At 46.2% G+C, this 23,367-nt stretch overlaps 1 protein-coding gene across 1 annotated transcript in view; it reads left to right on the forward strand.

Moving 5' to 3' along the window:
* ankdd1a (ankyrin repeat and death domain containing 1A) overlaps positions 1-23,367 on the forward strand; it is a 250,896-nt gene that overhangs the window by 110,951 nt on the left and 116,578 nt on the right. The window contains exons 10-11 of the mRNA XM_078241600.1: positions 1,729-1,827; positions 12,189-12,287. Coding sequence (XP_078097726.1) covers positions 1,729-1,827; positions 12,189-12,287 — 198 coding nt within the window. The remainder of the gene's footprint in view (positions 1-1,728; positions 1,828-12,188; positions 12,288-23,367) is intronic.

Genomic DNA, 23,367 nt, shown 5'->3' on the forward strand with positions numbered 1-23,367 from the left:
CTCTCAGTATTCTGGGGTATATCCTATCAGGCCCTGGGGACTTGTCTACATAAGAACATAAAAACATAAGAAATAGGAGCAGGAGTAGGCCATCTAGCCCCTCGAGCCTGCCCCGTCATTCAATAAGATCATGGCTGATCTGACGTGGATCAGTACCACTTACCCGCCTGATCCCCATAACCCTTAATTCCCTTACCGATCAGGAATGCATCCATCCGCGCTTTAAACATATTCAGCGAGGTAGCCTCCACCACCTCAGTGGGCAGAGAATTCCAGAGATTCACCACCCTCTGGGAGAAGAAGTTCCTCCTCAACTCTGTCTTAAACCGACCCCCCTTTATTTTGAGGCTGTGTCCTCTAGTTTTAACTTCCTTACTAAGTGGAAAGAATCTCTCCGCCTCCACCCTATCCAGCCCCCGCATTATCTTATAAGTCTCCATAAGATCCCCCCTCATCCTTCTAAACTCCAACGAGTACAAACCCAATCTCCTCAGCCTCTCCTCATAATCCAAACCCCTCATCTCCGGTATCAACCTGGTGAACCTTCTCTGCACTCCCTCCAATGCCAATATATCCTTCCTCATATAAGGGGACCAATACTGCACACAGTATTCCAGCTGCGGCCTCACCAATGCCCTGTACAGGTGCATCAAGACATCCCTGCTTTTATATTCTATCCCCCTCGCAATATAGGCCAACATCCCATTTGCCTTCTTGATCACCTGTTGTACCTGCAGACTGGGCTTTTGCGTCTCATGCACAAGGACCCCCAGGTCCCTTTGCACGGTAGCATGTTTTAATTTGTTTCCATTGAGATAGTAATCCCATTTGTTATTATTTCCTCCAAAGTGTATAACTTCGCATTTATCAACGTTATACTCCATTTGCCATATGCTCGCCCACTCACTCAGCCTGTCCAAATCTCTCTGCAGATCTTCTCCGTCCTCCACACGATTCACTTTTCCACTTATCTTTGTGTCGTCTGCAAACTTCGTTACCCTACACTCCGTCCCCACCTCCAGATCATCTATATAAATGGTAAACAGTTGCGGCCCGAGTACCGATCCCTGCGGCACGCCACTAGTTACCTTCCTCCAACCGGAAAAACACCCATTTATTCCGACTCTTTGCTTCCTGTCGGATAGCCAGTCCCCAATCCACTTTAACACACTACCCCCAACTCCGTGTGCCCTAATCTTCTTCAGCAGCCTTTTATGGGGCACCTTATCAAACGCCTTTTGGAAATCCAGAAACACCGCATCCACCGGTTCTCCTCCATCAACCGCCCTAGTCACATCTTCATAAAAATCCAACATGTTCGTCAAGCACGACTTTCCCCTCATGAATCCATGCTGCGTCTGATTGATCGAACCATTTCTATCCAGATGCCCTGCTATCTCCTCTTTAATAATGGATTCCAGCATTTTCCCTACTACAGACGTGAAGCTGACCGGCCTTTAGTTACCCGCCTTTTGTCTACCTTCATGTTTCTCAAGAACCCCAATACCTCCTCCTTTTTGATGTTTATTTGCTATTTATTACTGATTGCGATTGAGTATTAGAAGGAATCAAGTAACCACTGTCGAAAAGATGTATAATTGTTAAGAGATGGTTGAATTCAGTGAACATTCTTGTTGATAATTAAATAGCAATTTATGTCAAGTTAGGTCAGTAACTTTGCACTATGTTTGTCCTGATTGCTGTCAATTCCCTGCCTGTCTTATCCAGCAAGGGGCCAGTCCAATACATCTAGCAGTGCTGCACAATCATGACTCCATAGTCAAGCTGCTAATTGATGCAGAATGTGAGCTGGATATTGTGGATCAGGTAAGAATTTGTCCTCAGGCTTATTTGCTTATGCTTCAATGTATTACGGAAATGCTTGTGTCAAATTTCCTAATTTTAACAAATCTTCACCCAAGCAAATAATTTAATACGAACATGTGTAGCAGCATCAGCATTATGGTAAGACAGCCTGGGGGGTGTCAGCTAATGGATCAGAAAGCCACATGTGATGCATTTGGATGGCACTATGCTCTACTGTGAAACTGAATTCAATAAAGCTGGCAATAGTTGGGCTGGCACCAGGAAACTGACCAGAGAACCTGATGGATTGATGTTCGAAAATCAACTGGTGTCCCTCATACAGGAATCCGCCACACCAACCAGGTCCCCTTTACAACAGGTGGCTCCAGTCCTACATTTCCTGGAGACTCTTAATGTCCTCAGAGTAACAGGGGTGGACATTAGATACTGCTTGACCACTGTGACCTACATTCCAGGAAACAAATTTGTAAAAACAAATTTTTGTCAGTTTCAATGATCAAATGAGATTAATTTCATTAGTCCCCTGAACTTCAGAAATATGAATTTAAAGTTGTAAAGGTGGTCACTATTGGATAATTCACCTCTTCCAAGGTTTGGGTCCAGTGCTTTTACATAGAACATAGAACAGTACAGCACAGAACATGCCCTTCAGCCCACGATGTTGTGCCGAGCTTTATCTGAAACCAAGATCAAGCTATCCCACTCCCTATCGTCCTGGTGTGCTCCATCTGCCTATCCAATAACCGCTTAAATGTTCCTAAAGTGTCTGACTCCACCATCACTGCAGGCAGTCCATTCCACACCCCAACCACTCTCTGAGTAAAGAACCTACCTCGGACATCCTTCCTGTATCTCCCAGCATGAACCCTATAGTTATGCCCCCTTGTAATAGCTCCATCCACCCAAGGAAATAGTCTTTGAACATTCACTCTATCTATCCCCTTCATCATTTTATAAACCTCTATTAAGTCTCCCCTCAACCTCCTCCGCTCCAGAGAGAACAGCCCTAGCTCCCTCAACCTTTCCTCATAAGACCTACCCTCCAAACCAGGCAGCATCCTGGTAAATCTCCTCTGCACTCTTTCCAGCGCTTCCACATCCTTCTTATAGTGAGGTGACCAGAACTGAACACAATATTCCAAATGTGGTCTCACCAAGGTCCTGTACAGTTGCAGCATAACCCCACGGCTCTTAAACTCCAACCCTTTTGTCCTACAATTAGATACAAGTTGATTAATTCACCTGAAGGTATCTGGATGGTGTCTTAATATTTGTAAACCAGGGTACAGAAATATTGGGGGCGATTCTCTCAGAAGTAATGAATTGGTGGAAAAGCTGTTCCAGATCATGACTGTTTTTTCAGTGCAGCTTCAGACCTGAATCTCCCCACTCTGTGCACTGCAGAGGTCACAATCGTGAATATCATTAAAAACCCGGGGGGGGGGGTGCCTATTCGTGCCGGAGTCTGACAGCTCCGGAACTCTGCGCATGCGCAGTGGTCACGATCTGTCAGTCTCCCCGTTTGCAGGCCAGCTCGATCACTGGCCAGCTCATGCCCCCCCACCCCCACCCCAGAGCGTCTCAATGTCCTGCCCAGCCCACAACCCGCCAGCAGTGGTGATTCCCTCCCCCCACGCCGGCAGACCACAGCCCCTCTCAGCCCACCCCAAACGCTGGCCTCCCTCCAGCCCATGCAGACTGGAAGCGGTACCCCCAACCTCTACAATCGCCCCTAGGCCCTGCCCCCTTGGCACTGCCCCATGCCCGGTGGGCAGTGCCAAGGTGCCCCCTGGGCATGGGCACTTTGCCCCTTGGGCAGTGCCAGGGGGCACAGGCTGGCACTGCCAGGGTGCCCATACACAGGGGGCGCTACCCCCACCGCCCGACCCCCTGGGGGGGGCCCCGATTCACTCTGGCGGGGTCTCCCACTAGTCCCCTGAACATGGGAAGCTACTCTAAACCCCGCCGGAATGAAGTTCCGTGCCGGGCCCGATAATCGCATTTAAAATACATTTAAAATATATGTCAAACGTATTCAAATGACTTACCTCACTTCCCGCCGGACTTCTGCACGTTTCGGCAGTGCCATTTTTTTCCGGTTGGGTGATGCGCGTGGGTCGTAAAAGCTCGCGGGGAACCCGCGAAATGGCTGACACACGCATCTCCCAACCCAACTCGCCAGAAAAGTTGGGGGTCGTAATGGGAGAATCGGGTCCATTGTTTCTCATTGTGCTGGTAAAACATTGATACGTATTGTAAATCAAACAAAATGATGGTGATGAATAAAATGCTTACAGCACAGAAGAAAGCCATTCATGCTGACCAAAGCAATTTTCTTTTGAAAGCAATGATTGAAACTGCTTTCACCACACTCTGTGCATTCCAGATCCAAATCATTCACTGTATAAAATGCTTTATCCTTGTTTCCCATTGCTTTTTTGAATCAGTGCCCTCTGGTTTGTGGTCCTTTCATGAGTTATAGAGTCCTACAGCACGGAAAAGACCCTTTGGCCCATCGAGTCTGCACCAAGAATAACTACCACTAAAGGTTCACTAATCCCATTTTCCTGCACTTGTCCCATATCCTTCAATGTGGCGGCACGGTGGCACAGTGGTTAGCACTGCTGCCTCACAGCGCCAGGGACCCGGGTTCAATTCCGCCCTTGGGTCACTGTCTGTGTGGAGTTTGCACATTCTCCCCGTGTCTGTGTATGTTTTCTCCAGGTGCTCCGGTTTCCTCTCACAGTCCAAAGATGTGCAGGTAAGGTGGATTGGCCATTCTAAATTCTCCTTCAGTGTACACGAACAGGTGCTGGAGTGTGGCGACATGGGGATTTTAACAGTAACTTCATTGCAGTAAGCCTACTTGTGACACTAATAAATAAACTTTACGTATTTCACCTGCTTGTCCAAATAATTTTTAAAGGGTAGAAGGTTTCCGGCCTCCACCACCTTCCCAGGCAGTGTATTCCAGTTCTCACCACCCTCTGAGTGAAAACACATTTTCTCAAATCCCCTCTGAATCTCCTGCACCTCACCTTAAAACTATGCCCCTGTGATTGACCCCTCAACCAAGGGGAACAGCTGCTCCCTGTTAACCCTGTCCATGCCCCTCATAATCTTATACACCTCAATCATGCCCCCCCTCAGTCTTCTCTGCTCTAAAGAAAACAATCCAAGCTCATCTAGTCTTTCCTTATAGCTCAAATGCTCCACCCAGACAACATCCTGGTGAACCTCCTCTGTACCCCTTCTAGTGCAATCACATCCTTCTGATAGTAAGGTGACCGGACTGCACATTACTCCAGCTGTGGCCTAACCAATGCTCTCTACAACTCCAACATTACCTCAAAGAACAAAGAACAATACAGCACAGGAACAGGCCCTTCGGCCCTCCAAGCCTGCGCCGCTCCCTGGTCCAAACTAGACCATTCTTTTGTATCCCTCCATTCCCACTCTGTTCATGTGGCTATCTAGATAAGTCTTAAACGTTCCCAGTGTGTCCGCCTCCACCACCTTGCCCGGCAGCGCATTCCAGGCCCCCACCACCCTCTGTGTAAAATACATCCTTCTGATATCTGTGTTAAACCTCCCCCCCCCTCACCTTGAACCTATGACCCCTCGTGAACGTCACCACCGATCTGGGAAAAAGCTTTCCACCGTTCACCCTATCTATGCCTTTCATAATTTTATACACCTCTATTAGGTCACCCCTCATCCTCCGTCTTTCCAGTGAGAACTACCCCAGTTTACCCAATCTCTCCTCATAACTAAGCCCTTCCGTACCAGGCAACATCCTGGTAAACCTCCTCTGCACTCTCTCTAAAGCCTCCACGTCTTTCTTGCTCTTGTACTCTATGCCACGACTGATAAAAGCAAGTGTCCCATATGCCTTCTTAACTATCCTATTAACCTGCTCTGCCAACTTCCGGGATCTGTGAATAAATACTCAAAGATCTATCTGTTCCTCTGAGCTTCCCAGTCTCTTGTCACTCATTAAATACTGCCTTGTCTTGTTTCTTCTTCCAAAGTGCATCACCTCGCACTTGCCAGGGTTAACTATCATCTGCCACTGCTCTGCCCATCTGACCAACTCATCTTTTAAAAGTTTTAAGTTTAAAGTTTTAAGTTGAAAGTTTACTTATTAGTGTCACAAGCAGGCTTACACTAACACTGCAAGAAGTTACTGTGAAAATTCCCTAGTCGCCACACTCGGGCGCCAGTTCGGGTACACTGAGGGAGAATTCAGCATGGCCAATGCACCTAACCAGCATGTCTTTCAGACTGGGAGGAAATCCGAGTACCAGGGTGAAACCCACACAGACATGGAGAAACTGTGCAGACTCTGCACAGACAGTGAACCAAGCCAGGAATCGAACCTGAGTCTCCAGCGCTGTGATGCAGCAGTGCTAACCACTGTACCACCCATCTATATCTTCCTGTAACCTATATCCTCCTTCTTCACTATTAACCACCCTACCAATCTTGGTGTTGTCTGCAAACCTGTTTAACGTTCTCCCTACATCAACTGAACTTCCCTCATCCACACATTTGATCACATTTTCAAAATATCCTAACAAATTTGTTAAGCCTGATCTACCTCTGACAAAGCCGTGTTGACTATCCCTAATTAACCCATGCCTTTTCAAGTGGATAATAATTCTTTCAGAATTTTTTCCAATAGTTCTTTTTCCTTAGTGTCACAAGTAGACTTACATTAACACTGCAATGAAGTTATTGTGTAAACAGTTTCTCCCTATCCATTCCATCCTGTCCCCTCATGATTTTGAACATCTCTATCGAATCTGTTTTTAGCCTTGTTCTCTCCAAATAGGATAGCTCCAGCTTCTCCAATCGATCCTTCATAACTGAACTATATCCAGGGAATCTTGTGAATCTTTTCAGCACCCTCTCTAGTGCCTTTAAATCCTTCCCAAAATGTGGTGCCTTGAACTAGGCACAATATGGCAGCTGAGGCCAAATGGTGTTTTATACTGGTTTAACATAACTTCTTAAATGTTTGTAAGAAGAGTCATATTGGACTCGAAATGTTAACCCTGTTTCTCTTTCCAAAGATGCTGCAAGAGCTACTGAGTTTTTGCAGCATTTTCTGTTTTTATTTCACATATTGTCCTTGATTTTGTTATTTGTACCTCTCTGTTTACAGCTCAGCATCCTGTCTGTCTCATTAACTGCTTTCTTATCCTCCACTGCACCTTCAGTGATTTGTATGTCCCCCCAGGTCCCTTTGTTCCTTCATCCCATTTAGATTGTACTCTTTGTCTTATAATGTCTCTCTGCATTGTTCTTATCAAAATGAATCCCTTCCTATTTCTCTGCATTAAATGTAATCTGCAACTTCTCCGCCCATTCCATCAGCCTGCCTGTCTTCTTTTGAAGTTTAACTTAATCTTCCGTACAGTTCACAATTCTCCTCAGTGTCCTGTTATCCACCAATTTCAAAATTGTATTCCAAACACCGAAATCTAGGTCATTAATATAGATCAAGGAAAACAGGGACCCTAACACTGACCCCTGGAACCTCTACTACAAATCTTCAACCAATCTTAACGACAGCCTTCCATCATTAATCTGCTTTCCTGTCACTCAGCCAGTTTGTATACATGCAGTCACCTTCCCTTTTATTCCATGGGCTTCAACTTTGCTGACAAGTCTATTAATAGACCCTTTACACGATGATCAACTCTCTCTGTTAGCCTCACCAAAAACTCAATTAAGTTGTTTTTGATTAATTGGTGGGATTGCTGGCTAGGCATTTATTGCCTATCCCTAGTTGCTCTTGAGAAAGTGGCTTCTTGGATCTTTGCAGATCTTGAGGTGTAGGTACACCCACAGTGCTGTTAGGGAGGGAGCTTACCCCACCAGTGTGATGTTGTGGGACCCGCCTCCAGGATTTTTTTTAACTGAGTTTCAAAAGGATCTGTTGAGAAAAGCTGTCAGTGCAGTCAGTGGGCTACACACTGCTTTTCCCACCTAAGTTGACACTCAGTTTAAAAAATAAGAAAGTTCCTCCCCGTCTCTGATTCAGTATTAGTTTTCATGGGGATTTCCAGCATGCTGACCTCTTCCTCTACTGCAAGTACAGATACAAAATCTGTCCATTTCCTTCTGCTCATTGATAGTATCACCAATGTTGTTTCCAGCGGGCTCACAATTGTTCCTGACCATATTTTTCCTAAGATAATTGTAAAAAATTGTGTTGATTTTGATATCCATCGCAAATTTATTTTATTGCCCTCTTGTGGCCCCTACTATTTGTTTTGTCACCTTTTGCTGTTTTTGTATTTTTCCATTTACTAGGATATTTTTTTTTTCATTTTTGTATGCTTTTGAAGTTTCATGTTGTCATTTACCTTCTTAATCATCCATGGCTGTGCTTTTGTTGAGCAGAGCTCTTGCCTCTTAGGTTTATAAACTGGTTCTGTGTCATATTATATTATTTTTTGACCTCCCACTGATCATCTGTCATTTTACCCATTGAAAGATGTGCCCTAGTTTACTCTGGACATGGTAGTCTGGGTGACACTTCCTCCAATTTTGGCACAAGATGTTGCAAGGAGGATATTACAGGGTTGACAGAACTGGATGTGTCGTTGTTGTTTCCGGTGTCTCTGTCAATACTGGATGGTCTATCCAGTTTCAGTCCTTATCAGCTTTTATATAGCGGTTTGATACAACTGATTGACTTGCTCGGCCAATTCATAGAATCATACATTGCAGAAGAGGCCCCTCGGCCCATTAAGTCCACACCGACACATTAGAAATACCTGAACTCCCACTTAATCCCATCTGCCAGCACTTGGCTCATAGCCTGGAATGTTACGATGTGCCAATTGCTCATCCAGATACTTTTTAAAGGATGTGAGGCATCCTGGTTGGCACAGTGGTTAGCACTGCTGCTCACAGCACCAGGGACCCGGGTTCAATTTCTGGCTTGGGTTACTGTCTGTGTGGAGTTTGCACATTCTCCCAATGTCTGCGTTGGTTTCCTCCGGGTGCTCTGGCTTCCTCCCACAGACCAAAGATGTGCGGGTTAGGTGGATTAGCCATGCTAAATTTAGTATAAGGGGGACTAGCTATGTTAAATGCATGGGGTTATGGGGATAGAGCCTGGGTAGGATTGTGGTCGGTGCGGACCCGATGGGCTTAATGGCCTCCTGTACTGTAGGATTCTATGATTCTATGTGAGGCAACCTGCCTCTACCACCCACCAAGGCAGCACATTCCAGGCTGTCACCACCCTCTGAATCCATAGGACCATAAGACATAGGAGCAGAATTAGGCCACTCGGCCCATGGAGTCTGCTCTGCCATCCAACCATGGCTGATTTTTTTCTCATCCTCATTCTCCTGTCTTTTCCCCATAACCCCTGATCCCCTTATTAATCAAGAATCTATCTATCTCTGTCTTAAAGACACTCAATGACCTGGCCTCCACAGCCTTCTGCGGCAAAGAGTTCCAAAGATTCACCACTCTCTGGCTGAAGAAATTCCTCCTCATCTCTGTTTTAAAGGATCATCCCTTTAGCCTGAGGTTGTGCCCTCTGGTTCTAGTTTTTCCTACTAGTGGGAACGTCCTCTCCACGTCCACTCTATCCAGGCCTTGCAGTATCCTGCAAGTTTCAGTAAGATCCCCCCTCATCCTTTTAAACTCCAACGAGTACAGACCCAGAGTCCTCAACTGTTCCTCATACGACAAGCTCTTCATTCCAGGGATCATTCTTGTGAACCTCCTCAGGACCCTTTCCAAGGCCATCACAACCTTCCTTAGCTATGGGGCCCAAAACTGCTCACAATATTCCAAATGGGGTCTGACCAGAGCCTTATACAGCCTCAGAAGTACATCCCTGCTCTTGTTTTCTATCCCTCTCAACATGAATGCGAACATTGCATTTGCCTTCCTAAGTGCCGACTGAACCTGCACGTTAACCTTAAGAGAATCTTGAACAATGACTCCCAAGTCTCTTTGTGTTTCTGATTTCCTAAGCATTTTCCCGTTTAGAAAATAGTCTATGCCTCCATTCCTTCTTCCAAAGTGCATAACCTCACACTTTTCCACATTGTATTCCATCTGCCACTTCTTTGCCCACTCTCCTAACCTGCCCAAGTCCTTCTGCAGTTCCCCTGCTTCCTCAATACTATCTGTCCCTCTATATATCTTTGTATCATCTGCAAACTTAGCAACAGTGCCTTCAGATCCTTCCTCCAAATCATTAATGTATATTGTGAAAAGTTGTGGTCCCAGCACTGACCCCGAGGCACCCCACTAGTCACTGGCTGCCATCCTGGAAAAGGCCCCTTTATCCCCACTCTGCCTTCTGCCAGTCAGCCAATCCTTTATCCATGCCAGGATCTTACCCTTAACACCATGGGCACTTAACTTATTTAACAGTCTCCTATGCGGCACCTTGTCAAAGGCCTTCTGGAAACCTAAATAAATCATGTACACTGGCTTTCCTTTATCGAACTTCCTTGTTACCTCCTCAAAGAACTCTAACAGATTTGTCAGACATAACCTCCCCTTGACAAAGCCGTGCTGATTCAGTCCTATTTTATCATGCACTTCCAAGTACTCTGCGATCTCATCTTCAATAATGGACTCTAAAATCTTGCCAATAACTGAAGTCAGGCTAACTGGTCTATAATTTCCCCTCTGCTGCCTCCCTCCATTCTTAAACAGCGGTGTTACATTTGCTACTTTCCAGTCCTCTGGGACCACAGAATCACAGAATACTACAGTGAGAAGGGGCCCTTCGGCCCATCGAGTCTGCACCGACGCATGAAAGGCCCTGACCTACCCACCTAATCTTACTTGCCAGCACTTGGCCCATAGCCTTGAATGTTATGGCGTGCCAAGTACTCATCCAGGTACTTTTTAAAGGATGTGAGGCAGCCCGCCTCCACCACCCACACCGTCACCACCCTCTGGGTAAAAAAGTTTTTCCTCACATCCTCCCTAAATCTTCTGCCCCTCGCATACAACCTATGACTGACCCTTCAACTAAGGGGAATAGCTGCTCCTTATCCACTCTGTCCTTGTCCCTCATAATCTTGTACACCTTGATCAGGTCGCCTCTCAGTCTTCTCTGCTCCAACAAAAACAACCCAAGCCTATCCAGTCTCTCTTCATAACTTTAATGCTCCATCCCAGGCAGTACCCTGGTCAATCTCCTCTGTACCCCCTCCAGGGCAATGACATTCTTCCTATAATGTGGCGACCATCACTGCACACAGTACCCTAGCTGTGGCCTTACCAAAGTTCTATACAACTCCAACATGACTTTGCTGCTTTTGTAATCTGTGCCTTGATTGATAAAGGCAAGTGTCCCATATGTCTTTTTCACCACCCTATTAACATGCCCTTCTGCTTTCAGAGATCTATGAACAAACATGCCCAGGTCCCTTTGTTCCACAGAACTTCCTAGTGTCCTACCATTCATTGAGTACTTCCTTGTCAAATTACTCCTTCCAAAGTGTATCACCTCACACTTTTCAGGGTTAAATTCCATCTGCCACTTATCTGCCCATTTAAGCATACTGATATATCTTCTTGTCACCCAGTGGGCATTTAAGAGTCAGCCACATTGCTGTGGCACTGGAGTCATATGTAAAGAGATTTCATCCCTAAAGAGCATTTGTGAACCAGATGGGATTTTATGATAAGTGGTTTCATGGAGGCGAGCCTTAAATGCCAGATTTCCTTTGAATTGAATTTAAATTCCACCAGCAGCCTCAGCATTAGCCTGGGCCTCTGGATTACAATTGTGGACATTAGCACTATGCCACTACCTCCCACTGGTTCAATGCTGGGTCCTCATTTCAATTTCAATTTTATTTGATTTTTCTTGCTAGGCTCTATTAGAGTCAAACACATTGGTGTGGACCTGGAGCCTAACCAGGTAAGGACTTGCATTCTCTTCTCCTGGAGGATGTCAGGGAACCAGTTGGTTTTATACAAAATCTGGTAGTTCATGAGGGTAACAATTTATTCCGGATTTTTAATTCATTAATCCCCCAGTTGTCATTCTGGAATTTAAACTCAAGCCTCTGGAGGATAATTCAAGGCTTCTGGATAGTCAGTCCCGTCAGCACTGTCTACTGACCCTGTTTCTGTTTTGCCCAAATTCCTGTTTCAAAGATACTGGTTTGTACCTCCTTCAGTGCCAATGGCTTAAGGTGAAATTGTGGTTTTGTTCTTTGTAAAGAACACTCTGCATAGGGAAAGTATTGCTGCTGTGCTTTCCATCATTTTAGTGCCTTGATCTGAGACCAGACTAAATTCAAATGGGGAGATAGTTTGCTATAATCTGTATTAACAAGTTGCAAATGATTTCCCCACAGAGGCAACAAACAGCGCTTCACATCGCAGCAGAGAATGGAAGTCAAGTCATTGCTGACATGATCCTCATTGCAGGTGTAAATTTAAAACTAGCTGATAAGGTGACTGCATGTCTTATTTTCCTTAAGTATTTTCATTCTTGTCCACTTCAATATTCTCAATTTTGATTTAATGCCTGTGATTTTACAGAAATATATTCATTGTTGATTTTCTGAACGCACTCAGGATTGTGCAGACAGTATGGGAAGGATTTTTCAAATGGTGGAGTTTCTCACTTGCCACCTGACAAGTTGACAATATATCCTGGCTGATACCGGTTGCTCCATAGCCATTTGATGCTCCATAGAGCCTTAACTGGCTGGAGAGTGGGCTGATGCCCCATGTTGTGGAGAGTTAGTGAGTTGCTGGTCAACCTAACAAATCTGCTTCACAACTATCTCCCATCCAGTCCTCACAACGGGATTTGTAGACATTCCCATGTATGTCCTGATAATGGGCACAAAAGAGGAAATGGGAGCTACACACTCAATAAGGTTACATGTAGGATAATCAGAGAAACTTTGACTTGAGTCCTCAGACTGCCATTAATGATGTCTCAAGGAATGTGTGATTAATTCAGGAGGAGGTACAAAGAACAAAGAACAATACAGCACAGGAAACAGGCCCTTCGGCCCTCCAAGCCTGTGCCGCTCATTGGTCCAACTAGACCACTCGTTTGTATCCCTCCATTCCCAGACTGCTCATGTAACTATCCAGGTAAGTCTTAAACGATGCCAGCGTGTCTGCCTCCACCACCCTACTTGGCAGCGCATTCCAGGCCCCCACCACTCTCTGTGTAAAAAAGTCCCTCTGATATCTGAGTTATACCTCGCCCCTCTTACCTTGAGCCCGTGACCCCTCGTGATCGTCACCTCCGACCTGGGAAAAAGCTTCCCACTGTTCACCCTATCTATACCCTTCATAATTTTGTACACCTCTATTAGGTCTCCCCTCATTCTCCGTCTTTCCAGGAAGAACAAGCCCAGTTTACCCAATCGCTCCTCATAGCTAAGACCCTCCATACTAGGCAACATCCTGGTAAACCTTCTCTGCACTCTCTCTAAAGCCTCCACGTCCTTCTGGTAGTGCGGCGACTGGAACTGGACGCAGTACTCCAAATGTGGCCTAACCAGCGTTCTATACAGCTGCATCATCAGACTCCAGCTTTTATACTCTATACCCCGTCCTATAAAGGCAAGCATACCATATGCCTTCCTCACCACCTTCTCCACCTGTGCTGCTACCTTCAAGGATTTGTGGACTTGCACACCTAGGTCCCTCTGTGTTTCTATACTCTTGATGGCTCTGCCATTTATTATATAACTCCCCCCTACATTAGTTCTTCCAAAATGCATCACTTTGCATTTATCTGGATTAAATTCCATCTGCCATTTCTCCGCCCAATTTTCCAGCCTATCTATATCCTGCTGTATTGTCCGACAATGTTCATCGCTATCCGCAAGTCCAGCCATCTTCGTGTCATCCGCAAACTTGCTGATAACACCAGTTACACCTTCTTCCAAATCATTTATATATATCACAAATAGCAGAGGTCCTAGTACAGAGCCCTGCGGAACACCACTGGTTCGAACAAGACTTCTTCACCGCACGGGACCTTCAACCGATGCTACACACTAGATACATCGATGACATTTTCTTCCTTTGGACTCATGGTGAACAATCACTGAAACAACTATATGATGACATCAACATGTTCCATCCCACCATCAGACTCACCATAGACTACTCTCCGGAATCGGTTGCATTCTTGGACACACGCATCTCCATTAAGGACGGTCACCTCAGCACCTCACTGTACCGCAAGCCCACGGATAACCTCACGATGCTCCACTTCTCCAGCTTCCACCCTAAACACGTTAAAGAAGCCATCCCCTACGGACAAGCCCTCCGTATACACAGGATCTGCTCGGATGAGGAGGATCGCAACAGACACCTCCAGACATTGAAAGATGCCCTCATAAGAACAGGATATGGCGCTCGATTCATTGATCAACAGTTCCAACGCGCCACAGCGAAAAACCGCACCGACCTCCTCAGAAGACAAACACGGGACACAGTGGACAGAGTATCCTTCGTTGTCCAGTACTTCCCCGGAGCGGAGAAGCTACGGCATCTCCTCCGGAGCCTTCAACATGTCATTGATGAAAACGAACATCTCGCCAAGGCCATCCCCACACCCCCACTTCTTGCCTTCAAACAACCGCACAACCTCAAACAGACCATTGTCCGCAGCAAACTACCCAGCCTTCAGGAGAACAGTGACCATGACACCACACAACCCTGCCACAGCAACCTCTGCAAGACGTGCCGGATCATCGACACAGATGCCATCATCTCACGTGAGAACACCATCCACCAGGTACACGGTACATACTCTTGCAACTCGGCCAACGTTGTCTACCTGATACGCTGCAAGAAAGGATGTCCCGAGGCATGGTACATTGGGGAAACTATGCAGACGCTGCGACAACGGATGAATGAACACCGTTCGACAATCACCAGGCAAGACTGTTCTCTTCCTGTTGGGGAGCACTTCAGCGGTCACGGGCATTCGGCCTCTGATATTCGGGTAAGCGTTCTCCAAGGCGGCCTTCGCGACACACGACGGCGCAGAGTCGCTGAGCAGAAACTGATAGCCAAGTTCCGCACACACGACGACGGCCTCAACCGGGATATTGGGTTCATGTCACACTATTTGTAACCCCCACAGAGTTTCACTGGCTCTCTTGTCTGGAGACAATACACATCTTTTTAGCCTGTCTTGATGCTCTCTCCACTCCCATTGTTTTGTTTCTTAAAGACTTGATTAGTTGTAAGTATTCGCATTCCAACCATTATTCATGTAAATTGAGTTTGTGTCTTTATATGCTCTGTTTGTGAACAGAATTCCCACTCACCTGAAGAAGGGGCTTGCAGCTCCGAAAGCTTGTGTGGCTTTTGCTACCAAATAAACCTGTTGGACTTTAACCTGGTGTTGTTAAACTTCTTACTGTGAACACCACTGGTCACAGACCTCCAGCCGGAAAAAGACCCTTCGACTGCTACCCTCTGTCTCCTGGGGCCAAGCCAGTTCTCCTTGTATCCCATGAGCCTTAACCTTCTTAACCAACCTGCCATGAGGGACTTTGTCAAATGCCTTACCGAAATCCATATAGACGACATCCATGTCCCTTCGTTAACCGTTTTTGTCACTTCCTCAAAAAACTCCTCCAAATTTGAAATGCATGACCTCCCTCTTACAAAACCATGCTGTCGGCCATTGTGATCTCCTGGACTCGTTTCGATCGCCTCAGGGGGTCGGAGAGGAATTTCCCAGATTTTTTTTTCCCCATATTGGCCCTGGGGTTTTTCACTCTGGGTTTTCGCCTCTCCCTGGGGATCACATGGTCTGGAATAGGGGGGTGGGGGTGAGTTAATAGGTTGTAAAGAACAAAGCATCGTAGCTGTGAGGGACAGCTCGGTGGATAGGATATTGGTATGTAGATAGGCTGGAAAATTGGGCGGGGATCCTGGATTCAGGATTCAATCCTGGACCGGGGAGCGGCGCGGGCTTGGAGGGCCGAAGGGCCTGTTCCTGTGCTGTATTGTTCTTTGTTCTTTGTTCTGTCATTAATGAGATTGTTCCGTTCTAAATGCGCATGCATCCTGTCTCTAAGAATCCTCTCCAACAACTTCCCTACCACGGACGTCAAGCTCACCGGCCTATAATTTCCCGGGTTATCCCTGCTACCCTTCTTAAATAACGGGACCACATTCGCTATCCTCCAATCCTCAGGGACCTCACCTGTGTCCAATGAAGAGACAAAGATTTCCGTCAGAGAAATGTACAGCAGAGACCTTAACTTAGTGATGCCTTCGCAAAGTCTTGCTCCAATATCAGTGTCAACATCCCCAGTATCGAGACACTTGGTATGGTTAATCAGCTATGTTGGTGCTGTTAGGGTTAGGGTTATATTAGCTTGGCAGCAAGATGGGAACCTGAGAATGGAGTGAGAAGAGAGAACTGAAAAGGTAGACATGGAAGGCAGATAATCAGTAGGTGTGTTTGGAAGACAGGAGAAGAAAGGCTAGGGAGTAGACAACAAGGGAGTTTGAGAGTGCTAACCGCTATATACTGCAGTGCAAGAAGTCTAGGCAATGAGGCAGATGGACAGAGCACTGATTTACACATAGAATACAATATAGCTATCATTTTTATTCACTTATAGGATGTCGGTATCGTTGACTATGTCAGCATTTATTGCCCATCCCTAGTTGCCCTTAAGAAAGTGGTGTTGAGTTGCTTTGAGCCACGGCTATCCATGTTTTTTGAATTGATTCGATTTATTATTGTCACATGTATTAGTATACAGTGAAAAATATTGTTTCTTGCGCACTATACAGGCAAAGCATACTGTACATTGAGAAGGAAAGGAGAGGGCGCAGAATGCAGTGTTGCAGTCATAGATAGGGTGTAGAGGAAGATAAACTTAATATAAGGTAGGTCCATTCAAAAGTCTGATGGCAGCAGGGAAGAAGCTGTTCTTGAATCGTTGGTACGTGACCTCAGACTTTTGTATCTTTTTCCTGATGGAAGAAAGTGGAAGAGAGTGTGTCCAAGGCCCGTGATTATGCTGGCTGCTTTTCCAAGGCAAGGGGAAGTGTACATGGAGTCAATGAATGGGAGGCTGGTTTGCGTGATGGACTGGGCTATATTCATGTTGTGGAGATGCGGGCGTTAGACTGGGGTAAACACAGTAAGAAGTTTAACAACACCAGGTTAAAGTCCAACAGGGTTATTTGGTAGCAAAAGCCACACAAGCTTTCGGAGCTCCAAGCCCCTTCTTCAGGTGAGTGGGAATTCTGTTCACAAACAGGGCATATAAAGACACAGACTCAATTTACATGAATAATGGTTGGAATGCGAATACTTACAGCTAATCAAGTCTTTAAGATATCAACAATGCGAGTGGAGAGAGCATCAAGACAGGCTAAAAAGATGTGTATTGTCTCCAGACAAGACAGCCAGTGAAACTCTGCAGGTCCAGGCAAGCTGTGGGGGTTACAAATAGTGTGACATGAACCCAATATCCATGGTACATTGGGGAAACTATGCAGACGCTACGACAACGGATGAATGAACACCGTTCGACAATCACCAGGCAAGACTGTTCTCTTCCTGTTGGGGAGCACTTCAGCGGTCACGGGCATTCGGCCTCTGATATTCGGGTAAGCGTTCTCCAAGGCGGCCTTCGCGACACACGTAGCTGTAGGGTGGATCAGTAAATCTGCTGATGACACCAAGATTGGTGGAGTAGTGGATGAGGTGGAGGGCTGTTGTAGGCTGCAAAGAGACATTGATAGGATGCAGAGCTGGGCCGAAAAATGGCAGATGGAGTTTAACACTGATAAGTGCGAGGTGATTCATTTTGGTCGGACAAATTTGAATGCGAATTACAGGGTCAACAGCAGGGTTCTGAGGAATGTGGAGGAACAGAGAGATCTTGGGGCTCATACCCACAGATCTCTGAAGGTTGCCACTCAAGTGGATAGAGCCATGAAGAAGGCCTATAGTGTGTTAGCGTTTATTAACAGGGGGTTTGAGTTTAAGAGCCGTTGGCTTGCAGAACTGTGGGAGTCTTTCAAATGTCAGTTGATTGGAATTCAGGACCGGCATGTACCTGTGAGGATGAAGGATAAGTGTGGGAAGTATTGGGAACCCTGGATAATGAGGGATATGATGAGCCTTGTCAAAAAGAAAAAGGAAGCATTTGTAAGGTCTAAAAGGCTTAGGGCAGATGAAGCCCTTGAAGAATATAAAGAATGTAGGAAGGAACTTAAGGAAGGAGTTAGGAGGGCTACAAAGAACAATACAGAACTGTACAGGACCTTGGTGAGACCACATTTGGAATATTGTGTGCTGTTCTGGTCACCTCACTATAAGAAGGATGTGGAAGCATTGGAGAGAGTGCAAAGGAGATTTACCAGGATGCTGCCTGGTTTGGAGGGTAGGTCTTATGAGGAAAGGTTGAGGGAGCTAGGGCTTTTCTCTTTAGAGCGGAGGAGGATGAGAGGCGACTTAATAGAGGTTTATAAGATGATGAGGGGGATAGATAGAGTGAAACTATTCAGAGACTAATTCCTCGGGTGAATGTACCTGTTACTAGGGGGCATAACTATAAGGTTCATGCTGGGAGATATAGGAGGGATGCCCGAGATAGTTTCTTTATTCCGAGAGTGGTTGGGGTGTGGAATGGACTGCCTGCTGTGATAGTGGAGTCGGACATTTTAGGAACTTTCAAGCGGTTATTAGATAGGCACATGGAGCACACCAGAATGATAGGGAGTGGGATAGCTTGATCTTGGTTTCGGACAATCCTGGAATGTTTAGCTGCCAATCCTGTCCCTCTTTCAACCAAGAGTCTGTAATAGCAACAATATCATAGTTCCAAGTACTAATCCAAGCTCTCAGTTCATCTATCTTGCCTGTTATACTCCTTGCGTTGAAACAAATGCACTTCAAAAGAACAAAGAACAATACAGCACAGGAACAGGCCCTTCGGCCCTCCAAGCCCACGCCGCTCCCTGGTCCAAACTAGACCATTCTTTTGTATCCCTCCATTCCCACTCCGTTCATGTGGCTATCTAGATAAGTCTTAAACGTTCCCAGTGTGTCCGCCTCCACCACCTTGCCTGGCAGCGCATTCCAGGCCCCCACCGCCCTCTGTGTAAAATACATCCTTCTGATATCCGTGTTAAACCTCCCCCCCTCACCTTGAACCTATGACCTCTCGTGAACGTCATCACCGACCTGGGAAAAGCTTCCCACCGTTCACCCTATCTATGCCTTTCATAATTTTATACACCTCTATTAGGTCACCCCTCATCGTCCATCTTTCCAGTGAGAACAACCCCAGTTTACCCAATCTCTCCTCATAACTAAGCCCTTCCATACCAGGCAACATCCTGGTAAACCTCCTCTGCACTCTCTCTAAATCCTCCACGTCCTTCTGGTAGTGTGGCGACCAGAACTGGGCGCAGTATTCCAAATGTGGCCGAACCAACGTTCTATACAACCGCAACATCAGACCCCAACTTTTATACTCTATGCCCTGTCCTATAAAGGCAAGCATGCCATATGCCTTCTTCACCACCTTCTCCACCTGTGCCGTCACCTTCAAGGATCTGTGGACTTGCACACCCAGGTCCCTCTGCGTATCTACACCCTTTATGGTTCTGCCATTTATCGTATAGCTCCCCCCTACATTAGTTCTACCAAAGTGCATCACTTCGCATTTATCTGGATTGAATTCCATCAGCCATTTCTTTGCCCAAATTTCCAGCCTATCTATATCCTCTGGAGCCTCAGACCACCAGTCCCACTGTGTTCAAAAACTACTCCCTGCCTGCTCTTCCTCTTAATTTTACTGGCCTTAGTCCGTAGCTCTCCCTCCGTTATTTCTCCTGCTGACCTATTTCTCTGGTGCCCCACAACCCCCGCCATACTCGTTTACACCCTCCTAAGTGACTCTAGCAAATCTACCTGCCAAGGTATTGGTGCCCTTCCAGTTTAGATGTAACACGCCCTTCTTATACAGGTCCCACCTGTCCTGGAAGAGCTCCCAATGATCAAGATACCTGAACCCCTCCCTCCTACACCAGCTCTTTAGCCATGTGTTTAGTTGCACTATCTTCTTATTCTTAGCCTCACTGGCACATGGCACAGGAAGTAATCCTGAGATTACAACCCTTGAGGTCCTCTTTTTTAACTTACTACCTAACTCTCTGAACTTCCTTTGCAGGACCTTGTCACTCTTCCTGCCTATGTCGTTAATACCTATGTATTATACCAATGACACCATCCAGAACAAAGCAGCGCACTTGATCAACACCCCATCCAACACCTTAAACATTCACTTCTTTCACCACCAATGTGCAGGGACAGCTGTGTGTAATACACACACTGCAGCAACTCACCAAACCTGCTGAGACACTACCTTCCAAACTTGTGACCTCTACCACTTGGAAGAGACAAGGGCAGCGGATGCACTTTATACACATCACCTGCAATTTTCCCACAAAGTCATTCTGACTTGGAACAATAGCACTGTTTTTTACTGTCATTAAGTCAAAATCCTGGAAATCCCACGTTCGCAGCAATGTGGGTGTACCTACACCAGGTAAATTGCCCAAATCATGGAAGTGATTCACCACTACCTTGACAAGGGCTGTTAGGGATGAGCAACAAATGCTGGCCTTGCCTTCAGCACTCCATCTCATGGAAAAACTCCCAAGTATTAAATTACAAAGAGATGTTGCACAAGCTCAGGTTGTATTTCCTGGAATTTTAAAGGTGTTAAGATTTAGTTGATGATTTAAGATGTTATGGGGAACAGATAGGATAGCTTGAGAGAAACTATTTTTGATGGCTGGGTAGTCTTGAACTAGGGGGCATAGCCTTAAAATTAGAGCCAGATCTTTCAGGAGTGAAATTAGAGACCGCTTGTATTCACAAAGGGTGGTTGATACTTGAATTCCCTTCCGTAAATGGCAATTGATGCTGGAGCAATTGTTAATTTTAAATCTGGAATTGGTAGAATTTTGATTTTCAAAAATATTATGTGATGGGGAAAATGCCATGTGGAGTTAGGCTGCTGAACAGCCATGATCTCATTGAATGATTGCGCATATTGACACAGGCATCAAGTTTCTACAAAAATGCAAGAAAGCAGGCAGGATACCGAAAGGACTACAGATCACGAACCCACTCAGGTCAATCTATAAAACAGACTACACTGAGAGACTTTGCCGTCGCACCTCTCTCACACTCCTCAACCACCTCATACACCAGCTCTACAGCAGACGCTGTAACCTGGAAACCAAGTTAGAGTCCATATTCTCAACTTGCGCTCAGAACACAGACCAGCTGTGAAATACTGCCAAGCAGACGAGACAACGGAACTACGCCATCTACATGCACACCAAGAACAGGAAACTTGAGAAACTCGGCATCACCACCAGGAGCAATCAAGCCTCCCCCGGTACCACAGTAGAAAGCAGTACCCACTGCAGGGAAGTCCATTGTCAACTTGTTGGACTACACACTTCAACCAGATGAAATCGAAATTCTCAGCCGAGGGCTCAATTTCTGTCCCACCACCAAAATGGACCCCATCAGTCTCGCAGCAGACACAGAGGAACTCATCAGGCGAATGAGGCTCCAGGAGTTCTTCCACAAACCCAAGAGGCCAACAGCGAGCCAACAGAGAGATCCGCAGTGCAGCATCCGAAGAGGAAAGAGTCGAATTGGACTCCACCGGAAGGCCGCTCCCTTGACTCGACATGTATGCCCAAGCCGTCAGGAGGTACGTCAATGCCAAATTCATCAGCCGCACTCACAAGACAGCCCTGAACATCACCCAAGCACAACACAACGCCATCCGCGCTCTCAAGACCAACTGCAACATTGTCATCAAACCAGCAGACAAAGGAGAGGTCACTGTCATACTGAACAGAACGGATTACTGCAAAAAAGAGTACTGACAACTGAGCAACGAGGAACACTACAGACAGTTACCTGCAGATCCAACCAAAGAATACATCCGTCAACTCAACAGACTGATCAAGACCTTTGATCTGGACCTTCAGTGCACCCTCCGTGGTCTCATCCCACGTACTCCCCGCATCGGAGATCTCTACTGCCTCCCGAAGATACACAAGGCCAACACACCTGACCGTCCCATCGTATCAGGCACTGGGACCCTGTGAGAAGCTCTCCGGCTACATCGAGGGCATCCTGAAACCCATCGTACAAAAAACCCCCAGCTTCTGTTGCGACACTGTGGACTTCCTACAGAAACTCAGCACACATGGAGCAGTTGAACCGAGCAGTCCTCGTCACAATGGATGTCTCGGCACTCTACACTAGCATGCCTCACGATGATGGCATTGCTGCAACTGCCTCAGTACTCAATGCCGACAACTGCCAATCTCCAGATGCAATTCTACAACTCATCTGCTTCATCCTTCATCCTGGAACACAACATCTTCACCTTCAACAACCAAAGCAGTTGGTTGTTGAAGGTGAAGCAGTAGGGAGACAAGAGAAGTTTGAGGAGAGCACAGAAGTTAAAGAGAGCACATTAATTAGTAAAGGCAGTGTCAGTAATCCTAGTACCAGACAGATCAGGCAAAAGCAAGACAGAGAGCAAGGGAAATCCAGATTAAACTGCATTTATTTCAATGTAAGAGGCCTGACGGGCAAGGCAGATGAACTCAGGGCATTGATGGGTACGTGGGACTGAGATATTATAGCAATTACTGAAACATGGCTAAGGGAGGGACAGGACTGGCAGCTCAATGCTCCAGGGTACAGATGCTATAGGAAAGATAGAACAGGAGGTAAGAGAGGAGGGGGAGTTGCACTTTTGATTAGGGAAAGCATCACGGCTGTACTGAGAGGGGATATATCCAAGGGTTCGGCCACAGAGTCTATATGGGTAGAACTGAGAAATAAGAATGGGGAAATCACTTTGATAGGGTTGTACTATAGGCCCTCAAATAGTCAGCAGATAAGGCAAAGGAGAATCCAAAGAGCTTCTACAAATACATAAAGGGCAAAAGAGTAACAAGGGAGAGAGTAGGGCCTCTTAAGGATCAACAAGGTCATCTATGTGCGGATCCACAAGAGATGGTGAGATCCTAAATGAATATTTCTCATCAGTATTTACTGTTGAGAAAAGCATGGATGTTTGGGAACTTGGGGAAATAAATAGTGATGTCTTGAGGAGTGTCCATATTACAGAGGAGGAGGTGCTGGAAGTATTAAAGCACATCAAGGTAGATAAATCCCCGGGACCTGATGAAGTGTATCCCAGGACATTGTGGGAGGCTAGGGAGGAAATTGCAGGTCCCCTAGCAGAGATATTTGAATCATAGATAGTCACAGATGAGGTGCCTGAAGATTGTGGAGTGGCAAATGTTGTGCCTTTGTTTAAAAAGGGCTGCAGAGAAAAGCCTGGGAACTACAGGCCAGTGAGCCTCACTTCTGTGCTGGGTAAATTGTTGGAAGGTATTTTGAGAGATAGGATCTACAGACATTTAGAGACGCAAGGACTGATTAGGGACAATCAGCATGGCTTT

This window comes from Mustelus asterias, chromosome 24 (assembly GCF_964213995.1).
Source record: "Mustelus asterias chromosome 24, sMusAst1.hap1.1, whole genome shotgun sequence".
Taxonomy (NCBI): Eukaryota; Metazoa; Chordata; class Chondrichthyes; order Carcharhiniformes; family Triakidae; genus Mustelus; species Mustelus asterias.